This window comes from Mesoplodon densirostris, chromosome 1 (assembly GCF_025265405.1).
Source record: "Mesoplodon densirostris isolate mMesDen1 chromosome 1, mMesDen1 primary haplotype, whole genome shotgun sequence".
NCBI lineage: Eukaryota > Metazoa > Chordata > Mammalia > Artiodactyla > Ziphiidae > Mesoplodon > Mesoplodon densirostris.
The window spans coordinates 220,899,646-220,923,442 of NC_082661.1; the positions used below are offsets into that span (position 1 = coordinate 220,899,646).

Consider the following 23,797-nt stretch of genomic DNA (forward strand, 5'->3'; position numbering starts at 1 on the left):
GGACTCTCAACCACTGCGCCACCAGGGAAGCCCCGGGGACTGTGAATTTAGATAAGAGTCCTGTGCTCCTGGATGTTCAGAGCTCATTTCAGAACTGAATGAAGTAATCAGCTTTATGGCCTGAATATAATAAAACTTACTTAGTTCCTGTTGTGAAATAATGAATGTAAGATTACTGTTGTGTCAGCCATGTGGATTAAACTTCCAAGTTCTGATATTTTATTATTATTTTCTGAATTATCAAAACCCTACTCGATTCTAACAGTTTTGACATTTAGCTAATATGGATACCAGTGCTGTCTTCACTTTGGATCTCATTGCTCTGCACTAAAGGAAGAGAATTTAGGCCCCAAAGATAGCAGGCAGACAAAGGAAAAAGGGACTTGTCCACTTTTCTAGTTCTAGGGAAACAATAAAAGCTAATAGAAGGAATGAAAAAAAAATTTTCTGTCTCACAGTTTACGTTGCTCAGCCTTCCAGGAAAAATTCAGCATACCATTTTCTTAGGTATCTAGCAGTCAAGATCAAAAGAAGTAGGAGTAGCAGGAGAGCATTTAACCTTAGGCATAGTCTAAAGATTAAATTTGAGACCTGGGTTTCCTGAAATTTTAGGTAAAACTTTATAAATAGTTCAGGCATATTTTGTAGCTTGGAAGCAAAGTGAGGATACTGATGATAGTACAAGCATTTTTCCCACTTCATGGCTCCTCTCACTTTCTGAAGTATTTAAGGCTCAGACCAAAAAAGTCACAGGCCTTAGGCATGTGTGTATTGCTACCAGTAAGCCCTTCTGACTGTGTATGGGCTCAAGCGATCCAGTTGTGAAGCTCTATTAGTCCTGATATGTGCAGATTCCATACTCTCAAATATTTGAAAAGAAAGTTACACTATAATTCCTGAAAGGAAAGAAGACCTAGTTTACAAAATAGAACATCAGAAACTCAGCCTTGGTTCTGAGAAATTGCCAGTGATTTGTTTGAGAATATGATGCCATGGATTTTCAGACACTGAGATCACTATTCCAGTTCCTTTTTAAGCTGGACAAACACAATTCCAACATTTATAGGTTCATCCACTGTAATGACTAAAATTGATTGCCAGATAAAGTACCTAATAAATCTATCGCTAGGCAGAGTATATGTAGAAAACAAAAATAGAAAACTTGAGGCACTTGTTAGGATAATTCAGGCAAAGTATTTTCTTCTTCTAAGGGATGAGGGAGTTTTCATGTACACTAAATTGTTCAGATTGGTATTAATTGAATTTATTGCATAATGACTGAGCTTTCAGTTTTACTTGAGAAGTCATGGTTGGTTTTAAAGAGAAATAGGAAGGCATTCAGGATATTTCTGGTAGAAATGCCAGCTATAATTATCATAGACCTTGGGAATTTTTACAGGGAAGCTATATCCAACCTCTCCATTTCTAAATCATGTGACATGTTTGGAGTCAAAACAGTAAGAAATGACAGCCTACTTTCCAGAAAATTCTTTGTATTTTTATCCATGTTTCCTAAACATGAGCTAAATGTTCAGAGTGGTATGAGACATTGTTATTACCTCTGTGCCTATAAATCTCAAGGATGAAACAAAGCTAAGATAAGCCATTTACTAGTGCAGCCAAATCACAGTCACCTTCCTCATTCCAACCTCTTTTTCCCACCTTCTAAAGAGAAACTCAAAGCAGCACGTGGAGCAGGCCATGCAGTGTTAGCACCCTAAACCTCAAGTCTTCCAACCTTGTATGTCTCCTTATACCCAAGGCCAACATGAATGCTATGGAGGGCAGAACATCAATCCTGTGGAATTTTGACCACGGGCATTTGGGCCACGTGTGGGCCCTTATCATAGCCCTTAGAGGCTGTGCTGCCTCAGGAGTCTCAAGCATGGGGATTGCCATTCTCTTCCAAGAATCTATTTATTTGATGTTATTTTAAACCTTGGTTAGTTTTTGTTTCAAGCAGAATCACAGGTAGAGGATACATTGACATGTTTGAAGAGAATGTTCCTGATTTCTCTTCCTTGGGCAATCCTTCTTGTTTTCACAGAAATCCCACCCCGTATCAGTGCTCTCTTTCCTTCCCTATGTTACGCTCATCATATTCAGAGCCTTCATTAACAGTCTCCTGAAATGCCGTATTTGGAAGGTCTAGCCTCTTAGAAATGTAAATAGCTTCTTTTCACAAAAAAAGAAGTCCCAGCTTTGGACTAACAGATTTCTTTCTCCCAGAATTGATAGGGGATGAGAATCTAACCTTCCCTGCTATTTATTTAACCAAATCTGGTAAATGATGCATTTTTGCTCTATTTATGTTTGTCCTTTTTTTTCCCCCTAGGTCAAAGAGTTCTACTCATATCGAGATGAACCAGTAGCCATAGAAAATCTCAAGAGAGGCCTGGCTAGTCTATTTCAGATGCAGTTAAGCTCTGGAACTACCAATGAGGTACTTACTAATATTATTAAGGATCCAGAAACGTATTTGTCAATAAAGTTACCAAAATTGTTTATATGGGTTTCTATCTGCAGAAATTCAGTAAAAAACAAAGTCACTGCTATGGTAATGCTTAGAAAGGGTGACTTGGGTGGTTATCTCATTTACATACGAAACGATTTGCCGTTTACCCCAATTTGTATTTGAATACAAGGTAGAGGGAATTAGAATCAGTCATACTAAAGAGACCTATAGAATGACTGAATGATAGAGATGCAAAAAAACCTTGGAGAATATTCCAGTGGCATCACTGTGCATCACTATCCCACGGGGAGCTTATTAAAAATATAGATTCCCTGGATTCACTGCAGAGATTCTGATTAAGTAGATTAGCATCTGTATTTTAACAGTTTCTCAGCTAATGTAGATGCATTGTCAGTTTGAGGAACCACTGGTCTATACAAACCCTCTTCATTTTATAGATGAAGAAACCAAGGTTGAACTAGGGAAGTTGAGTGACTCCTTCAGTACCATACCTGGAGTCAAAACAAAGCTGAGTCCAAGTTTTCTTGTCTGAATTCAGCCAGTCCATCAGTGGGTGAGAAAATCTGATGGCAAGGCTGGGCCAAGGGAATGCTGGTTAACTTTCTAGAATGAAGACTGGGGATGGTGCTTGTAGAGGCCAGAGGGAAGACTCAGAGATGCTAAACTGAGTCTGTACTGAGATACATTTGCCTACATTCAAACTGTTGATGTGACTTATAATGAGTTGAATTAATCCCACAGGTTTTTATGGATTTCGAATCATACTCAGCTCATCAAAGCATGTGCGCGCACGCACGCACACACGCACACGTACACACAGCCTACATACATTAAAAGTCAATTCCCCTTGCCACATAATTACCCATTTATGAGAGGTTTTGATTATGACCAGGCCATTTGTCCAGTTCCTATTAGACATTAGAGAGAAGTAGGAAATGCTTTATTATTCCTGGGGCAATATGAAGGCACTCATAAGACTCAAATGAAGGGAATGGAAAAGAATCCACACGCTGCAAGAAACATTGAATTCTTCTGCCTTCCTAACTTGTCAGCCTGGGCAGAAAGGCAGTCCCCCATGACATATTAGAACCCCAATTTTCAAGCCACTTCCCACTGGAATTCAAATGGTCCATGTGAGAATCCCAAACATTGTATTTTTGCTTTTCTTTTTAGGTAGATATCTCTGGAGATTGTAAAGTGACCTACCAGGCTCATCAAGATAAGGTGATCAAAATTAAGGCCTTGGATTCATGCAAAACAGAGAGGTCTGGATTTACAACCCTAAATCCGGTATGCTTGCTATCACTTTCTTTGAGGCAACCAAGTAATTACCTTTTGTAGAGATTATTTAAAAATAATAGGTGAGGGCCTCCCTGGTGGCGCAAGTGGTTGAGAGTCCGCCTGCCGATGCAGGGGATACGGGTTCGTGCCCCGGTCTGGGAGGATCCCATATGCCGCGGAGCGGCTGGGCCCGTGAGCCATGGCCGCTGGGCCTGCGCGTCCGGAGCCTGTGCTCCGCAACGGGAGGGGCCACAACAGTGAGAGGCCCGCATACCGCAAAAAAAAAAAAAAAAAAAAGGTGAATAAGGTAACAATATAATTTGGGAACATTTATAATTTTTAGTTTAGGGTATTAGTTTTATATAATATCAAATGAATAGTTTTATCTTAATATATTATAGGTTTGGGTGATGGGGAAGTTCTTGTGAAGATGAAAAGATAATTCACTATTTGGCTTGATTCAAAGATAAAAAGCTAATTACTTGTTACAACCACATATATTTATTTACTTAGGTCTTGGGTGTCACTTCGAAAGCCACATCTGTCACTACCTATAAGATAGAAGACAGCTTTGTTGTAGCTGTGCTCGCAGAAGAGATACATGCTTTGAGGCTGAATTTTCTACAAACAATTGCAGGCAAAATATTATCAAAGTAAGATAATGTTAGAGTTTAAGTTTTCTTTACTGTTCTTTGATATATTATTATACTTGGTTTTAAAAAATATATGTGTGTATATACACGCACATGTATATGTAGTGCTTCCTCATTTTGACTGAGTTCCTTTAAAACAGTGATTATGTCTGTTCATCTTTATTTTTCATATTATCTACAGTAATATATGGCATGTAATAAATAGTTTTTAAATAGAATTTCGTTAAAATAAATTGTTTATTGAATAGAATTTAAATTTTGAAAAGGCAAACTATTTGATTCATTCTCATTTATTTTCTAATTTCTCTGTCAAATGATTTTAGTGTTAAGCGTTAAAAAATGGTGGCATTTGTGAGTTCTCGTGTCAAGATTATTTTTTGTTATTGTTGTTAATAAGCACAGAAAAGTTCCATACTAAAGTGATGTGACAGAATTTTTGATGTGATTTATAGTACTTACATATTCGAGCCTATTATTTCAATTGGAGAAAATTTCTCTGGTCAGAATAGTTCTCACAGGCTAAAGAACTAGAACTTCAAATCTAAGAGTATGTATTATTTTCAAATTTTAATTCAGAAGAACATCTCTAGCATTAAATGTAAGTTTTATCTTATGTCATTGTTTCTCAAATGTTTCTTCTGAAGTAGCCCTAATGTCAGAGGTACGTGATTGCAAAATCTTGAGAGAAATGCTTCAAACCATAAATGCTTGAAATTTTATTGAAGTCTCCTCTGGATTAGAACCTTGTGTTCTACTTTGTACTATATCCATATTGTTTTCATATATTTTCATATAAAATTAATATTTTTAATTACTTAGGTTTATCAGGTTTCCATTGCTCTATAACACACCACTCCAAACTTAGTGGTATAAAAAAACAGCAATCGCTTTATTATTCTCAATCATAATCCTGGCATTTACCTTGGTCCTGATAGGCATGCCTCTCTTGGTGTCTGTTGTGCAGTTGCAGACAGTTACTGACCAGAGCTGGTTCAAAGGCTGCTCCCTCACCTATCTGGTGTCTGGGCTGAGAGACTCAAACTACTGAGGCTCCTTATGCATCTCTGTTTATTTCCATGTGGCCTCTCAACATGGCAGGTTTAGGTAGCCAGACTTCTTACATGACAGCTCAATTCTCTTAAGGTATGTGCTGCCAGCATGCCAGATGAAAACTGAATTCCCCTTTATGACTTAGCCTTACAAGCCACATATTGAAACTTCTACTGTCCTCTATGAGTTGGAGCAGTCACAGAGTCCTGCCCATGTTCAAGGAGAGGGCTGTAGATTCCACCTCTTAAAGGGAGAGAGGCAAGCTTCTGAAAGAGCATATCAGATAAAAATATTATTGAGGCCAGTTTTGGAAAACAAGATTTCCTAATTGTCTTAGTTAATAAGTGAAACGTGGTTGTACTGAAGACAGCATTTTCAGAGAGCTGGGCTAAATCCAAAAGAGGTGACATCACATATCCAGGCAAATTTTCTTTCCTATAGTCTCTTGTCATAATATTTTTAAATTCCAGACTTAAATTTTCGAATCTTTGAGTAAAATTGTTGCTCCAGAAAAATTTCATAATTGTCTTGAGGTTTCTGTTACTGCTGGAGATATCACTGTTTGAGAGACATGGCCTTACAGAATTTGAATAAATTAGTATCTTGTTTGCCAAAAGAATGACAATTAGTAGCTTGTTCACTCAAAAGAATGCTGCTGATGTGACATTTCTCTTCCTTGGTTATGCAGGCAGAAATTAGAGCTGAAGACAACGGAAGCAGGCCCAAGACTGATGCCTGGGAAGCAAGTTGCGGACATCATTAAAGCAGTTGATTCGAAATACACGGCCATTCCCATTGTGGGCCAGGTCTTTGAGATCGAATGCAAAGGATGCCCTTCTGTAAGTGTGAGCAACTGCGTTGTGTGGCCAAATCGTGGAATAATCGTGGCTTAAAGTTCTGTTTTCCTTTTGTCTCCAATGGAAGTGTCAGTTAATTTGTAAAGAAAGTTTACAAAGAACTACCAGCCACCACTGAGTTATAATGACAGTAGCCTAATAATATGCACCTAAGGTGATGCATAATACAACAATAATTAACCAATGATTACCATCCACTCATTTCAAATAAAAAATGTTATGACTTGAGGGGAGCTTCCTCAAAGCAGCACTTAGAATGCAGTGGGGACAAGGACCTCAGGAAGTTAAGGGGGAGCGTGGCATCAAGAGCACAGACAGGGGTCTGAATCCTGAAAGTTCTGCCATTTGGTAGCAATATGTCCACAGGTGAAATGTTTTACTGACCTCTGTGTTCTGAGAATTGCTGTGAGGACTAAAAAAGGATACCAAACTCTTTGCCTGAATTGGGAACACTGACTTACCGTGCCCCAACCTCCCCTACACTTACAGCCAGAAATGAGGTAGCACATCCCCAAGGCAAAGTGTAGATCATCTCGTAACATTTTTAATCCAGCAAAGAGAAATTTCATTTATTGCATGCATCATTTGTGATGTATGGCCACAGACATGGCTCTGGGTTCCAGCATTTCCTAATACTTCACCTCTTGTCAGGAGAGCAAACCCTTGGCTTCAGGCTCTGTTTGTAGCTCCCAAAAGATGCTCTACCCTTGGCTATTATTAGTGTTGAGAAAAGTAGACACGTCAAGGACTAATACCATAATTTGCTTAAAGTGTGAGACACTAATTCCTTGCTAGTTTCTCAAATAGACCAAAATTGAATTAAGGGAAAACCAAAATGAGACCAAAAAATAATGTTCTCACACTTGGTTTTTTCTTTTGTTTTTCTTCCATAAATCATCTCATGTTCTGGTATAATTTTCTAATGTCATATGAGATGGAAATTATTTAGAAAGGTGACTAATGAAACCAATCATCTTTTCTTAGGCTGTTAATTTCTCCCCCCACAGTTATCCAACATTCTGAGCCATCTAAGATTTTTCATAACTATTTCTTCATTATTGTGGGAAAGGTTTATGTCTTTGAGGAATTTGTTTTCCAACTTCAGTATAATGTCACCAGTGCAACCCTTTACAGAAAAAAAAAAAATCTGACTTCACATTGATAATGCTCTCTGCCCTCAGTAATGACCCAGTAAATCTTTAGCTAAGTACAACTGGAATTTTGTTTCGGAATATCCTCTTAAGATTAGGTAACCAAAAGGAACTTGAAAGAAGAGCAAAATATATATCTGTTGCTTATTGGAAGGAATGAGTAATTTAAAAACTGGCAGCATGGACATTATTCAGAGTTAGAGGTCACTGATGAGACTTAATACATTCTTTTACAACTGGGGAAAAGTGGTAAACTATGAAAAATAAGTTTTTAGCTTATTTCTAAGCCAAAGGGTGTCATTAATTAGAACTATTTACTATTTTTAAAACCACAGTAACATAATGATGGTGTATGTGAGAATTACCTTTATCTAAATAATACTCTACTTAACATGGATACATGAAATGAACAGTTCAGACCCCAGCAATATGTTTTACTATTGTTTGTAAACTATTTACTATTGTTTGTATTTCATACAGCAGTAAAATAAAGAGAATAGGGAGCTCAAATTATTACAGAAACTGGTTTTCAGTAAGGTTCCACTACATCAGAAACCTGATACAATTCTTCAGCAGTTCTGATTTTTTTTCCCCTCCAAAATATCCTGTTGTTAATGAAATTTTGGCATCATTTCACTATGGTAGTCAAAGTCTGGCCTCAGGTAGAATTCCCTTGTTGTAACCATGGAATGACCCATATGCCCAGAAGCTTGAGGTCCTTTGAGCTAAGTGCTAATAGACAAAAACAGTCCTCCTACAGGGGAATTGTACACAGAGTCAGCAGGCCTCTGTGTTAGCCTCTGAGAGCCACAGGACTGTGGTACGGACAGGGGGCGATCAGATATATTGAGGTAAGACACAAAAAGCTTCTTTGGCTTGTCAGAAACAAAGGAAAGTTTATTTCTGGAAAGAACATCCTTTGTAAGTGTGGATGTTCAGAATTATGAATGTGGATGGGCCTGCGACCATGTTTTGCAGCTCTCGGAGCACTGGCAGTCCATCAGAAAACACCTGCAGCCTGACAACCTCTCCAAGGCTGAGGCTGTCAGAAGCTTCCTGACCTTTATTAAGCACCTCAGGACTGCAAAGAAAGAAGAGATCCTCCAAATCCTAAAGGCTGAAAACAAGGAAGTACTGTAAGTGCCCTGAACATTGTGTGGGGTTGTCTGTGGGAAAGCACTACTGGGTTATTGTTTATTAAGCAAGTAAGATCCTTTTTTAACCAACTACCTCACCTTCCAATCAATTGTTTTGTTGTTTTGCATTTTCATTGAACAGTTATACCTCAGTGCAGTAATGCAGTGGTTAATTGACCAGACATGCAATAACAAGTTTTCAGTAGTGACTCAGAGTGAACATTGTTTTTTGAGTATTCATGAGTTTACATCAGGTCTGGATTGGTACATAGATGGGGGGGCAGGGCTTCACTGTGACACCACGGTGCATGTGCTGCTTCACTGTTGTGAAATTGTGTTCCCTAGCTATTCACTTACACTCGAAAAGATTTCAGAGTTGATTATAAAAACGAAAAACGAATATGATTTTTTCAGTTGAAAATGTGCTTTCATTTTTATGTGATCATCCCCATTGAAGCCATGTTTTAAAAAGAAAATTGAGTACTGAGGTAAACAGCCAAAAGAATCCAGAGAAAAGAAATATGTACATTATTTGAATATTTGATGAGAGAATGCTTTATTTGACATACACCGTAAAGAGAGTTGACTTAATTACCAAATTTACTTTGTAAATACAAATACACTTTCTAAGTAAAAGTGTTTTGGTCTTGTAATATAAAATTTGTCTGTAACTACAAAGTCAACCATATGACACGAATTATCCTAACTGATGATATAGAACATGGCTCAGTTAATTTGACAAACAGTGGAAACTAGCCATTAAGATAATAAAAAGTAGAAAGTGGCCAAGTTACACACGCGCGTGTACACACACACACACACACATACACACACACACACAGAGCAGCAGTAGTCACTGAGTTCAAGGGACTCAATTACCCAAGAATAAGAGAATTTAGTTTTTTTTCTGAGAGTCTGTTTATTCTAGATTGTATTTGTTATTTACTCATCTTGAGGACATTAAAAAAATTGATATGAATTCCATATGACAAACCAAAAGTTAATTGGGTACTATCTTCAAAAATAAATATTTAAACCAGAAGTTAAATATATGCAAAATCATAAATTCTCAGACTCTGTTTTAATCATAGAACTTAGGAAAAATATATTTTAGAGTGACATATCTTTTTATCAAAAACAAAAATATGACAAGAAGAGTGCAAAAATTAGCTATTTAGAACAGAGATTACACTATTTGTATCCTAAAAGTTTTAAGGTGGCAATAATTTGTATGATTGCATGATGTAGTTTCTAAATCAGGTTATTTACACAATATTGTACCATATCACAGGTAACACACATGTAACGTAGTATGGTAGAAAAGATACTAGGATGCACTAATATCAGAAGACCTAGTTTTAATTTCTGACTTCCAACAGCATACAACCTTTAAGTAGGTGATTTACATTTAGCTTCCCTGAGCCTCACTTTCAACATCCGTAAAATACAGAGAATAATTCCTTCTATTTATTGTAGGATAGTGAAAGTCAGGGTGGTGGAATGTAACGTTTCCCAAAGTTTTTATTATGTGTATCATATAACTTATAGAATATTAACAAGTATGCCAAGAGGAAAGGCTTCTGTGAGCAACTGAATTTGAAAAACACTGGGAGAAACCAAGTTAAACAGTTCTCTGCTACAGAAATATCCAGCATCTTTAATCTGATAATATTATGTATAAGTTTCCTTAAACATATTCCAAACTTACACGACTTTGAAAATCCCTTTTCTTAAAACATTTGGTAGGACTAGTATTGCATGAAAAACACTTTAGGAAACACTGTAATTAAAGACCGTGTACTCCAGTCAGAAAAACCTGAGTTCCAATCCTAGCTATATTTTTACCAGCTATAGGACCTTGAACAAATGACTGGTTATCTCTGTTTCTTTATATATAAGGGAGAATATTAGTATTAAACTGATAGAGATGTTCAGTGAGGTGATGGTATTAATACCAGCATATATTTATTGAACATTTACAATGTGCCAAGCACTATTCTAAGTGTTTTGCATAGATCATGTAATTTAATCCTCCCAGCAATCCTAAAATAACTACTGTTTTTAGCCCCATGTTACGGATGAAGAAGTTAAAGCAAAAAGAGGTTGCACACCTAAAACTTCTAGTGCAATAATAGACACTTAATAAGTATTACCTCTCTCTCAGTTTGCTTCATTCGCTAGGGTTTTTGTTAGGATCAAAATGGTAGAGTGCAAGAATATCTTTTTTAAAAAGTATAACATCTTAAATACATGTATGGTATGTTATGTGAATGTGGAATAAAATATATATCAGTACATACCTAATATGTTCATTAGTATGGCAACTAGTTTCAGAAATTTTACCATCCCAAGACTCAGCCAACCAAAAATTCTTGATGAGTAGAATATGTAACTAGCACTTTCCTGCAGAAGTTTCGCTCTGCTCACAACTAATCATTGTGGTTGAACTTGAACTATACCATGGTGCTTTTTATTTTTTAAAAAATGAGCAAAAACGTCTCTCTTGGATATAAGTGAAAGTTAAAAGAATGTCCCACCTTTCCATTAAATGATACTGCCCTAGTTAAGTTATGTATTTGAGAAATGTATACATTTGCAAAGCTAATTAGAGAAAGAATTGACTTTGGGGACCATAGCTTTTATATATGACCCATACAGAAAAGAATTTGAACCTAATTTATAATACTATTTATATGATTTTATTTATAAATCTCCAAATTATATTTGGCTTAGGCTTAGGCTAATACAGTAAAATTAATTTGTATATGCTGAGTATACATTGAGGAGAAAGAAGGGAGTTAAGGGAGAGATTTCAAATAAAATGGGGAAGGGTCTTTGGAGAAATTCATTCATTTTTCTTTTGTTTCAATAAAAATGTTTTCACTTCTTTAGGAAACGTAAACCAATGGGGTCTATGAATGGTAGCGATTCCAAATAATTTCTTAAGCGCCCTAAACATTGATATCCACGACTATGCCTTTTTCGTAGACCCCAGCTGGTGGATGCTGTCACCTCTGCTCAGACCCCAGACTCCTTAGATGCCATTTTGGACTTTTTGGATTTCAAAAGCGACAGTAGCATTATCCTCCAGGAGAGGTTTCTCTATGCCTGTGGGTTTGCCTCCCATCCTGATGAAGAACTCCTGAGAGCCCTCATTGTAAGTCAATTGGAAACTGCAAAAATAAAGGCTCTTGGCTGCTCTTAGGAATCTAGGCAGTAATTAAATTTGCTAGCATCAGAATACAGGCTGAAACTAGAGCCTTCTGATTATTCATATTCAAATTCCTTTGGACTATTTTCTTTCTGTTGATCATTAACTGTACAGTAGATTATTTCACATAGTGTCTTCTCTGTAATTCCTCTAAATAACTTAAACTATACTTTATGGAAATTTAAAGATTGTGTTCACCTATCATATAATGTAACATAGGACAAAATTTCAGAAATTTCTCATTTTTTATACATGTTTGTATAATGTATAATCTTATACATGTTATATATATAAGATATAATTCTTCTGATATTAAAAATTATATTGGAAGCAAAAGCTAGAGTTCTCTTGGATCCAAGGTTTAAAAACAAAACGTGCACTTATTCACTTATGATTTAGGGGAATAGTTCATAATCTTTTTAGAAAATGGGTTTGTTTGAAAAATCTGATAAAATCAGTGAAACCCCTCATTACCCATACATAAAATTTTACAGACCATTTTTTGGATTCACTGACCCAATGAGCCCCAGTCCATAAACCTCTCAGGACTTCACAGACCCACGTTAAAAATACCTGGAAGGACTCTAAGACTCTTCAACCCAAAGCTAGATAGTGAATTTGTAAGTGTCCCCAAAGCAAAATTCAGAGTTTGCAACCTAGGAACATAAAAACAATTCCCTCAGGCTTTGGCTACTTTGTTTCTTTACTTAAAATATCCCTTGGAAATGTTTAAATGTTTTGGTAACCTATTTTATCCTTGTTTGGTTAATAGAGTAAGTTCAAAGGTTCCTTTGGGAGCAATGACATCAGAGAATCCGTTATGATCATCATTGGGGCCCTTGTCAGGAAGCTGTGTCTGAATGAAGGCTGCAAACTCAAAGTAAGTGCAAATCCAATCTCACTTACTGTATCTATAATTCCAGACCAATCTATTTAACATTTACCGTGCTGCCCACCATTGGGGCAGAAATCAAATTTGTATGTTTTTTATGACATCAAAGGACTATGCCTTCTTATATTTTTCAATTTCCATAATTATTTGAGTTGGCTGGTTTACTTCAGCAATCATATATCAAGTATCTTGGCTAAACACAAAACTCACATATAAAAACATCCATTCAGTAGTATTTAATGAGTGTTTACTCTGTGCTAGGCATTATGCTAAAGCCTTAATATAAAGATACATAAAACATTCTACCATCCTCAAAGAACTCCTAGTCTGTCTATCAAATGCAAACAGATAAATAATAATATTGAAATATAAAAAGAGTGCTCTGGGGCTTCCCTGGTGGTGCAGTGGTTAAGAATCTGCCTGCCAATGCAGGGGACACGGGTTCGAGCCCTGGTCTGGGAAGATCCCACATGCTCCAGAGCAACTAGGCCCATGTGCCACAACTACTGAGCATGCGCTCTAGAGCCCGCAAGCCACAACTACTGAGCCTGTGTGCCACAGCTACTGAGGCCCGCGTGCCTAGAGCCTGTGCTCGGCAACAAGAGAAGCCACCGCAATGAGAAACACCGCAGTGAAGAGTAACCCCCACTAGCTGCAGCTAGAGAAAGCCTGCATGCAGCAACAAATACCCAACACAGCCAAATATAAATTAAAAAAAAAAAAAAAGAGTGCTCTGTGAGTACTACAGAAGATGCACCAAACTATTCTGTTTGGGAGTGCTGGGGAAGCTGTCACCAAAATGATAATATCAAATAGCTTAGCCTAGAAGAGGTTTTTAGGTGAAGAGATAGTTTTGTGGAATAAAAGACATTCTAGGAGAGATACAATACTGTATAAAAAAGCCCAAACTCAGAATGAGCCTGGTATGCTTGAGAACAGTGAGAAATTCTGTGGGGCTGGAGCAAAAAATATGTATGTTTGTGGGGAAGATAGGTGGGAGTGCTGATGAAGGAAAGAGGGAAGAGAGAAGAGAGGTAGGCTGGATCTCTATCAATGGCAAGCTAAGGAGTCTCGACTTCATTCTGTAGAGAAAAGGGAGAATAATGTGGTTTTTAGGTGGTGAATGACACACGCCGATTTTTTTAACCTAGGAAGAAGCAAAATGGTATATAGACTGGGGGTCAGCTGCATTAGGGCCAGTACGATCTGATCAAAAATGTTTGCAACAGCCTGGGCACGAATTAATAAAGGTCTGAATGAACGTAGGTGCTGTACGGTGAGAGAAGGAGACAGATTCAAGAGCCCTTTAGGAGATAGAATCGATAGTATTTAGTGACTGATGGGATGTGGGGAATGAGAAAGAGGTGAGAATCCAGGTGACTGTTAAGCTTCCAGGTTAGGATACTAGATGTATGGTGATGTGAACCACTGAAGCAAAATATATTATAGAACTTGGTTTGGGGGTGGGAGGAGGGTAGAGCTATTAATTTGGCTATGTTTTGGCTATGTTTGAATCCTTTGGGACACCAGGTTGAGTTGTCTAGTAGGCAGATGGCCACATCCATCCGTAGCCCAGAAAAGGAGTGAGGACCAGGAATAGAGAGTGACTGAAACCTTAGGAGACAATGGGATTACCCAAGGGAGGCGTATAGAGTGAGAAGGAAGCAAAACAAAGGATTACATTTAAAGTTCTTCCGATAATGGGACAGCCTAGTTATCACATCTTTAAAGCTACCTTATGAGTATAGCTGTAAACGATCCATCACTGTCATTCAGCTTTGTTAATGTTTTTGAGCAACTTTAAAAAAAATGCATCTTTGAAGATAATGAGACTTGGCTACCAAATGTACCATAGCAAATGTTCAAATTTTCTTTTCAACTTTCTGCTGTGGAATACTCATCTATCTTTTGCCCATATCAAAGACATCTGGATAGAAAGAAAATGATGTATTCTAAATACAAATGTAAGGCATCTGCTGGGCACACAATCCACAATACCTTACTGTCCAAAAGGTACCTGCGAAGCTATCGAGTGCTATAGCTTTTCAGCATTTACTGGCATGAAAGCTACTGTGCTATGACAGTCTAAATGGCAGCTACACAGGTCACAATGAGTACTAAACCTCTATTTCTTTTTTCTATTTGTTTTTGCTTACATTTTGATCTCCCTGTATCCTAATTTCTTTTTTCACCGAATTTATATTTGAAAAAATTCAAACCTATGGAAAAGTTGTAAGAATAGCACAATTCCATTAATATTTGTGTACCTGCTTCATCTAGATTTGCCAATTGTTAATGCATTGTCATTTTTGCATTATCTCATTCTGTTTTATTTCATTTTATATTATTTTGGTTGAACCCTTTGAGAGTAAGTTGCATGCACCTGACATTTTACCCCTAAAGACCTTTACTTCTTATTACTTGAGTGCCATTGCATCTAGGCTCTTATAATGGACAAAATACATATATTTACATTTATTAAATTGCGAGTTCATACTGCTACCTCCAGTCCTACAGGGTTCTTCCTCTCCTTCCGTCATTCCGTAATTATACCTTCCTTCTCCCACAGTGAGAACCCTGGTTCTCAAGGACGTTAATATCCTGATTCATTTGCTCAATCCTAAAACATGTACAAAATAATTTTGGAATTGTTACACCAACGTCATTACAAAAACCAAACTGACTTAAATAAAGTTCAAGACTTCATCACAGTCTTTTTGACCTTAGAATATATTTCACTAAAGGTATACAGTCAGAGGACTATGTTCAAACATTGTTTGGATTAATTCTTTTTTATTCTCTTCTGTTTAGTTATGTTATTACTCTGATATACAATCACGTTCATTTGCTTCTGTTTGAAATCAATTTTAGCCACCTTTCATCCTTGTTGGCTTCATTTTATTTCTTGAACATATGGAATAGTAACATGATTCAAAAGTCAAGACTTTATTTTAAAAGTATTCTCAAAGAGGTCTCATTCCCTTTCCTACCCTTCCACCCATTCTCACCTACCTTTTCTATGTAAGCGGTATCATTAGTTTTAGGTTCTCCTTTCTGTTTCTTTTTGCAACAGTAAGCAGATGTACACACACATTTTATTTCTTTTTTCTTGCACAAAATATAGCCTTCTATATACACTCTCTTGCATCTTCTTTTTTCCACTTAACAACATACCTTGGAAATCACCCCATACTGGTTCACAGAGATCTTCCTCCTTCCTTTTACAACTGCCTAGTACTCTATTGTGTGTTACACTGAGGCACAACCGTTTATTCTCCCATGTATGGTCGGTCATTAGGTGGTTTCCACTATTTTTACTATTACAAATAATGCTTAAATGAATAATCTTAGGCACACTTTCTCCTAATTTTGGAGATATAGCTTCAGGGCCAGGGTATTGGATCAAAATGCAGATTTGTTAGCTTTTGCCAAATTATCTTCCATGGGAATTGTAGCATTTTATGCTTCCACCTGAATGCCTATTTCCCTGTAGGCTCAATAACAATGTATGTTATCAAACTTTTGTATTTTTAAAGATCAATCTGGTAGTTGAGAAATGGTATTTCTTTCATTACATTTGAAGTTTAGCATCTTCATTCTCTTTGGGGGCCTTTTATATCTTCCCTACCCCCATCTCTCCCATGGTGTGTGTGTGTGTGTGTGTGTGTGTGTGTGCGCACGTGTGTGTGTACCTGTAGCCTGGTTTCAGAGTTTATAAATCCTATAGATGAATTAGATCTTAGGAACCTTTATTTACAGATGATACTGAAGCCCCTAAAACATACGTAGCAGCAAAGGTAAAATAAGAGCCTAGAAGTCCCTATTTCTTTTTTTTTTTTTTTTTTTTTTTTTCTTTCTTTTTGCGGTATGCGGGCCTCTCACTGTTGCAGCCTCTCCCGTTGCGGAGCACAGGCTCCGGATGCGCAGGCCCAGCAGCCATGGCTCACGGGCCCAGCCGCTCCGCGGCATATGGGATCCTCCCAGACCGGGGCACGAACCCGTATCCCCTGAATCGGCAGGCGGACTCCCAACCACTGCGCCACCAAGGAGGCCCCCCTATTTCTAATTTGCTTTTCCATTAAACTATTAACTTGCTAGTTCATAGTTTCTAGGCCAGAAAACTAAAAGGCCTTTTCTGATTAAAGAATATGTTTGAAAAGTACCTAGCAAAGTACATGCTACATAAAAGGCATTCAAGGAAAGTTTTTTGAACAGTATGTCAGCATTAATCAAATTTGGAATCAAGTGGAAACAAGCACTTTTTAAACATTTAGAACAAGACCTTACAGTTGAGTGCTAAGTGCTTTCACCGAAGTTGTTACTAAGGAAAAGGTGTGTGCCACCATTTAGGCACCATCTAACCATTATTTTAGAATTTCAGTGAATGGTCAGTTTTAGGAATAATCAATCACAAGGGAATTTTATTTTATTATTATTTTTATTTATTATTTTTTTTCACAAGGGAATTTTAAAAATGACTATACATTCAGAATGTGTTTAAAAGTAAATATGCCCATTATTAATTATACTCATTGCTTCTTAATATGTTAATGTATGTATTTTTTAAAAAAACAACACCACCTTTATCAAGCTTTACTTGTTCATTTTCATTGTGTGCCTCAGTCAGGCAACCAGTGTAAAACTTTCTAAAACTTTAAGCTGTTATCTTGGACACAAGAGTGAAGCTGATCTAACCCAAGCTTTGTTTAATATATGGTTATGCATATGGCTGATGTAGAATGTGATTTTTTAGGGAGTGGTAGAAGCCAAGAAGTTAATCTTGGGAGGACTTGAAAAAGCAGAAAAAAAGGAGGACAAAATGATGTACCTGCTGGCTCTGAAGAATGCCCGGCTTCCGGAAGGCATCCCACTCCTTCTGAAGTACGCGGAGACAGGAGAGGGGTCTCTCAGCCACCTCGCCACCACCACTCTCCAGAGATATGATGCCCCTTTCATAACTGATGAGGTAAATTCTCCAAGAATGTTTGCAACATTCACAAAAGGAAAAAAGCATGCCTAATCACAAGTCACATGCAAACTTCTCTGAAGTCACCCTATTTTTTTCTTTCCAAACTAACAATCTCTCTTTCCTGTTAGAAATAACTCTTAAATTGGATTTAAGGCTATTCTGAAGCAGCCTCACATTTTGAATAGATAATGTCCTATATCCTGAAGCATAAATATTGAGGCACATTCTCTTGTTTTATCACCAAATGTAATAGATAATGCTAAGATATAGGAAGTCAAGAGTGTGAAAGGAAGATAAAGCAAGGGGAGCTGAATCTAAAGCTAAAAGATGAAAAACGGTCAGGCAGAAGAAAGGATATGTGTGTTGGATAGAATATGAGAAAGAAGTGGGAGTCTTTCAAGCAGGGAAAGCATATGGGTGAAGACCCACAAATGGGAAAGAGGGTGGAATATTCCAGGAAAAGAAATAAGTCCAGAATGACTGGTACATGAAAAGTTAGGGAAAACATCTCTGCAGTATGGTTATGCAGCCTGTACTTGAATGTTTCTGGTGACTAGAAGTTCAATATTTCACAAGACTTCTTCATTATTGGACAACTCACACTGTCCAATTTTTTTGCTCATATCAAGGTGATATCTTCCTTCCCGTGACTAACACTTATTTGTCTTAGTTTGGCTTCCCCTCTGGCAGGAGAATTCTACAAGTATTCGAATAGAGGCAAAGTCCTCTCTCCTCTTGGGTACCAATGCCAGTTCCTTCAGCAATTCCCTGTTAAATATGATTTCAAAATATCTTCCCCAGGATGAATTCTTGTTGTCAAGTGGTCCTCTTAAAATTAGTATCAAAATTCAATAAAGTACTCCAAATGATAATAATAAAAAAAAGAAACAAATTCTTTTCTGAAATGTCTTTACTTCCACAAGATTTAAGATGCTCTTAAATTTTTTGACACTGGAATAACCTGGCTTAAGTACTACCATGTTGGTTCCTACAGCTGCAGTTTCAGGAAGCCATCCCAACTAAACTTTTTTTTAGGGCAGAGAATGTTTATAAAGTGTAAGATAAACTGCCTGCTGAGAATGATGTTCCCAGTTTGCAACTATGTTTTGTGTCAAAGTTGATAAGCTGCAAAGTGTGGTAATTAGGGTCATGAGTTTTGGAGATAGACAGACCAACATATGGATTCCGGCTCTGTCCTTTCCTAGTTGTTTTTGCTTAGGTGATTCTTAATTCCTATATACCTGAGAACAAGGTCAACATTTGTGGGAGATAGAAAAAGGCAGAGGAAAGTAGAACTGAAAGAAATATTTATAAATGCCTGATACAGAACCCCAAGCACTGCATATTGTTAGGCAGTGCTAGTGACCAATGAAATTATTTGTTGCCACAGAATGTAATTATTTTGGCAAGTTTTCTTTTGTGTTAATGTTTTGTTGAAAAAAGAAAATCCTCTAATATGACCTACGGACTTTGGGTGATAATGATCTATCAATATAGATTCCTCAAATGTAACAAATGTACCACTGAGATGCAGGATGTTGATACAGGAGGAGGTTGTATGTTGGGGGGAGAGGGGAGGGCTGGGGAGCACGAGATATATAAGAATTCTATACTTTCAGCTTAATTTTGCTGTGAACCTGAAATTGGTCTAAAAAATAGTCTATTAATTTAAAAAAAGAAGGGAAATTTCTGAGGTACCTCACTGTAAGGAAATGTAGGGTCATATAGCCATCTCTCTCCAGAGCCCCTTTGCCATGTGGCAGTCGTATCTTTGAAAATTCTGTGGTTGTTAGGGAATACCATGATATGCTGCAATAACAAACAAGACTCAAAAATCTCAGCTTCTCATCCACTCTATGGCTAAAGTAGTTAAAGGAAAATGTGGCCCTGAGCTCTCTACTGTAGTAGAAGAAAGAGAGGGATAAGATACACCAGCTCTGGGCCTCCCTGGTGGCGCAGTGGTTGAGAGTCCGCCTGCCGATGCAGGGGATACGGGTTCGTGCCCCGGTCTGGGAGGATCCCATATGCCGCGGAGCGGCTGGGCCCGTGAGCCATGGCCGCTGGGCCTGCGCATCCGGAGCCTGTGCTCCGCAACGGGAGAGGCCACAACAGTGAGAGGCCCGCATACCGCAAAAAGAAAAAAAAAAAAAAAAAAAAGATACACCAGCTCTTAACTGCCTTGGCCCAGAAGTTACCCACAGTGATTCTGTTCATGGTCCACTAGCCAGAACTATGACCCCAACATAACTGCAAAAGAATATGGGAAATATTGGAACACATGTCTATTTTATGAGCGTTAACTCTTCCTGCACGATATCAATTTAAAAAATCTAGATGCGCACTAACTAAGCTTGAACATCTTACGAACAGGTGAAGAAGACTATGAACAGGATATACCACCAGAATCATAAAGTTCACGAAAAGACTGTGCGCACTACTGCAGCTGCCATCATTTTAGATAACAATCCATCCTACATGGAAGTAAAAAACATCCTCCTCTCTATTGGGGAGCTTCCCAAAGAAATGAATAAATACATGCTCTCCATTGTCCAAGACATCCTACGTTTTGAAATGCCTGCAAGGTATGAAGCAGTGCCCCGTCTCTGCTTATCCAAGCTTATTTGTATATTGATGTGGTACATGTGTGGCTAATAATAATGGTGTGGTCTTTATGCTGGGTTATGTTGCATAAAACCAAAGAGTTTGCCAAAACTATTTGGAGGGCCGGATTAAACAACTTCACTTTGGCGCTGTGATTTGGAACTCTGGGTATGATCTTTTTACTCTAGGTCTCCCGTTCGGTCTGGTAACATTATATTGCCAAATGTTAGCAATGTTTTAAAATCCAACTGTATTTTCAGTAGGACTATTTTTATAGCTAGCATTGTAAAATGAGGTAGGTTCCCACCAAATGGTCTTTCATCTTAACTTTCCAAATGTTAGGAATCTTTGAAGCCTCATTTATCACAGGTTAAATGAATTTACCATTTGAGTTTAAAACCTTAGACATGACCCATGTTTTAGGACTATTCAAAATATGAAGAATGGAATCAGCAGACTTCATTGCTCTCAGTTACTTATTGGAATCATCCTCCTTCCAGTTCCCAAGTCTCTTCTCCCAAATTCACTGCTGTCCCTTTTCCTCACTGAAATCAGAGGGCCAGGGAAGGAATCTTCATTTCCCCTGAGTTACATGCCGAGCACTGCCTTCAGGAAAGATCATGTTTGAGTGTTCCCAGTTGAAAAGGGAAACAGACATGGGAGGAGGTGGGAAATAGGTAAGGAGAAAGGAAATGAAAAAAAAGGCAGGAAAGATGGAAGGAAAGAAACAAGGAGCGAGACTGAAGGGAAAAGAAACAGGAAGAGTAAGTACAGACAAAGGAGCAGGGCAAGTAAGGAAGGAGGGCGAAGCAGATCAGAGATGCAGAAAAGAAACAAATTCTCTCCGCAGCCATGTGTGCCTGGTCAAATGGATTTGATTTCTCTTCTATTGCTTTGCTTTTGTGAGACTCTGTGGGGGAGATCCTGGGTGTATTTGCTGCCATTGTCTTCTGAACCTAGTGATTCAGGGGACAGTAAGGAGGAAGCAGCTGGGTAGAGAGCAGCCTGGGAAACATGAGGAAGCCATCGCGAACACTGCAGGTCAGATTCTCAAAACTGAAAGCATCAGAGTTGGAAGGGACGTGAGAGTCCCCTTCACTTGCTATCTCTCTCCAGTGCGGGGGTCTAGTCTCCTGACAGGTGGTGTCCAGACTTTGCTTGCACCTCTCCAGTGGTGGGAGGTTCACCACCTCTGAGGGAACTTGTGTCATCATTTAGAGACTCTCTCCATTACTGCTTTGCATAACTGAAATCTTCTATTGGCCCAGATTTTATTCCTGAAGCAAAGTGGAAGAGATCTAATCATTCACCCACATGCAGGCCCTTTGAATATTTGAGGACTACTCTTCATCTTTCCTTTTTCAGGCTAAAATCTTATAATCTAGTGATACTGGGGGAAAAACCTATAAGATAACCATTCTTCCTCTCGGTGATGTTCTACCTCAGAACTAGGTCCAGATTTCTTTGGTTGATTATTTTGATTTCTTTTTTGCTGAGTTGTTATAATTTTATTATTACTGATATGATTAGTGTTAAGTAGTCAGGAATGGAAATATCTCAACACTAATTAGTTAAGTAGATAAAATAGAGGTATGGGGTCAGGTTTAAGACTTACTTTACAGGAGACTATTGGGTTTTACTGAGATGTTTCTTTCATTGAAAACTATGCAAATATAGAAGAAATTCCTGGGAATTTGCTGTTATATATCATTAGCCAGTGATAACATTAGAGGGTGTAGGAAAACATTTAAAGAAATAATGGGCAACCTCTCCAGTTTGGTACTACTTTCCTTAAAAGTATATACTATTTAACAATAGAACCACGATGATTCAAAGAACATGTGTTTTCCACTCCTGAGGTGTGTCCATCAGCCAGCTTAAGCCATCTCATAGCTGGCTGTCCTCGCCTTGCTGTCATTTTGATACCAAACTGAATTTCAAATATCCGAGGAATGAAGGGGAAAGCCCTAATCCTGATGCTGGCACTCCAGCTGGCACTTCCCCAGTTTTGGAGTGGCATGAGGAAAATTTGGCCCCCTCTTTTTTCCACTGAGGATTTGGGTTCTTTCCAAATCTGACTTGGGAAACAGCCATTACCATGAATGTGCAGCTTTTTCCTTTTATGTGTTACAGCAAAATGGTCCGTCGAGTTCTGAAGGAAATGTTTGCTCATAATTATGACCGTTTCTCCAAGAGTGGATCCTCTTCTGCCTATACTGGCTACATAGAACGTACGTAACCCAAAAAGGGGTTCTCCCTCCCTGCTCCATCCCCTGCTCAGTATTGCTGGAACTGTTGTTAAATTACAGGTTATTTATTTTTTTTTTTTGTCCTTAGGTAGTCCCCATTCGGCATCTACTTATAGCCTTGACATTCTTTACTCTGGTTCTGGCATTCTAAGGAGAAGTAACCTGAACATCTTTCAGTACGTTAGGAAAAATCCTCTTCATAGTATCCAGGTATCTCATTTTTCATTAATTTTGCTTATTAAAGTATGTAAGAGGTTAGTGTGCAGTAAAATAAAATATATACTAATGATAACACTATAGAACGCATAAATTAATGGTGAATCTATCATGTCGCCCATGATTCCATCATCTGCAAGAGGCTGTATGGTTTACAGTCCCAGAGAGAGTTTCAAACGTGAACTTGAAAACTTATGTGTTTTGAGTCACTGGACTTGCCAAACATCCATAGTTTTTTCAAAGGTACACATAGTCACAAAATTGAAGTCATGCCAGTATTTCTCATGTATGTTTTAAAAAATATTTTTATCCATAGATATATTCCTTGGAGCTCCAGATATTTATTTATAGAATATATTTCCTTCTCTTGGTGTTTCTATGAAGAGACTGATTCCCCATAATAAAAGCTTTCATAATAGAATATGGTTCTCCGAAGAGTCAATCTACATTTTTTCAATATTGCTAAGAGAGAAAAGAATAAAGTGTAGGCATTTGACAACTGGCTGACTTCCATCCCTTTAGTTTTACCCCAAATGTGGTGACAATCTCTAAAGTCTTCCTAATTGTGAAATATACTTTCTTTTTAGTTTTTATGCATATCAAACTTTAGCCTTCTCAATAAGCTCATTTAAGCTTTAAAAATGATACAATGTATATAAACTTGAGTTCCTATCAATATTGTATTACTACACCTTTGGTAGGACTCTAGTTAGGATACCATGCTTTCTGTCCTGAGGAATCGCCATCTGTTTTCTGATACGCATTCTGAAATGCCAAATGCCCAGTGGCTAAGGTGCTGGGTGTGGAGGACAGAGAATCTGTAGGATTCCTGTGTGTGGTGGAGATCAGGGTGTGAGGCTCCTCATAGCGTTCATCATCTTTTCATTTACTGGAGAAAGTTTTATGTGGAAAGGGGTGAGTCATGGCTTAGAGAGTTCCACACCCTCTCATAGGGCACACTGTCCCAACACTTCTCCACCTCTTTTTAGGGGCTCTACAAGATAGCCGATCCACCACATATGACAGTTCTGCAGAGACTGTCTCTAGGATGACGC

The 23,797-nt window shown here is 38.0% G+C and overlaps 1 protein-coding gene across 2 annotated transcripts in view; it reads left to right on the forward strand.

Annotated features, from left to right (window-relative positions):
* MTTP (microsomal triglyceride transfer protein) overlaps positions 1-23,797 on the forward strand; it is a 57,210-nt gene that overhangs the window by 21,724 nt on the left and 11,689 nt on the right. For both annotated transcript variants that reach the window (XM_060115340.1, XM_060115331.1), the window contains exons 4-14: positions 2,336-2,443; positions 3,650-3,766; positions 4,271-4,410; positions 6,149-6,299; positions 8,447-8,604; positions 11,593-11,761; positions 12,588-12,695; positions 17,461-17,673; positions 20,047-20,258; positions 22,411-22,508; positions 22,615-22,736. In XM_060115340.1, the coding sequence (XP_059971323.1) occupies positions 2,336-2,443; positions 3,650-3,766; positions 4,271-4,410; positions 6,149-6,299; positions 8,447-8,604; positions 11,593-11,761; positions 12,588-12,695; positions 17,461-17,673; positions 20,047-20,258; positions 22,411-22,508; positions 22,615-22,736 (1,596 nt within the window). The remainder of the gene's footprint in view (positions 1-2,335; positions 2,444-3,649; positions 3,767-4,270; positions 4,411-6,148; positions 6,300-8,446; positions 8,605-11,592; positions 11,762-12,587; positions 12,696-17,460; positions 17,674-20,046; positions 20,259-22,410; positions 22,509-22,614; positions 22,737-23,797) is intronic.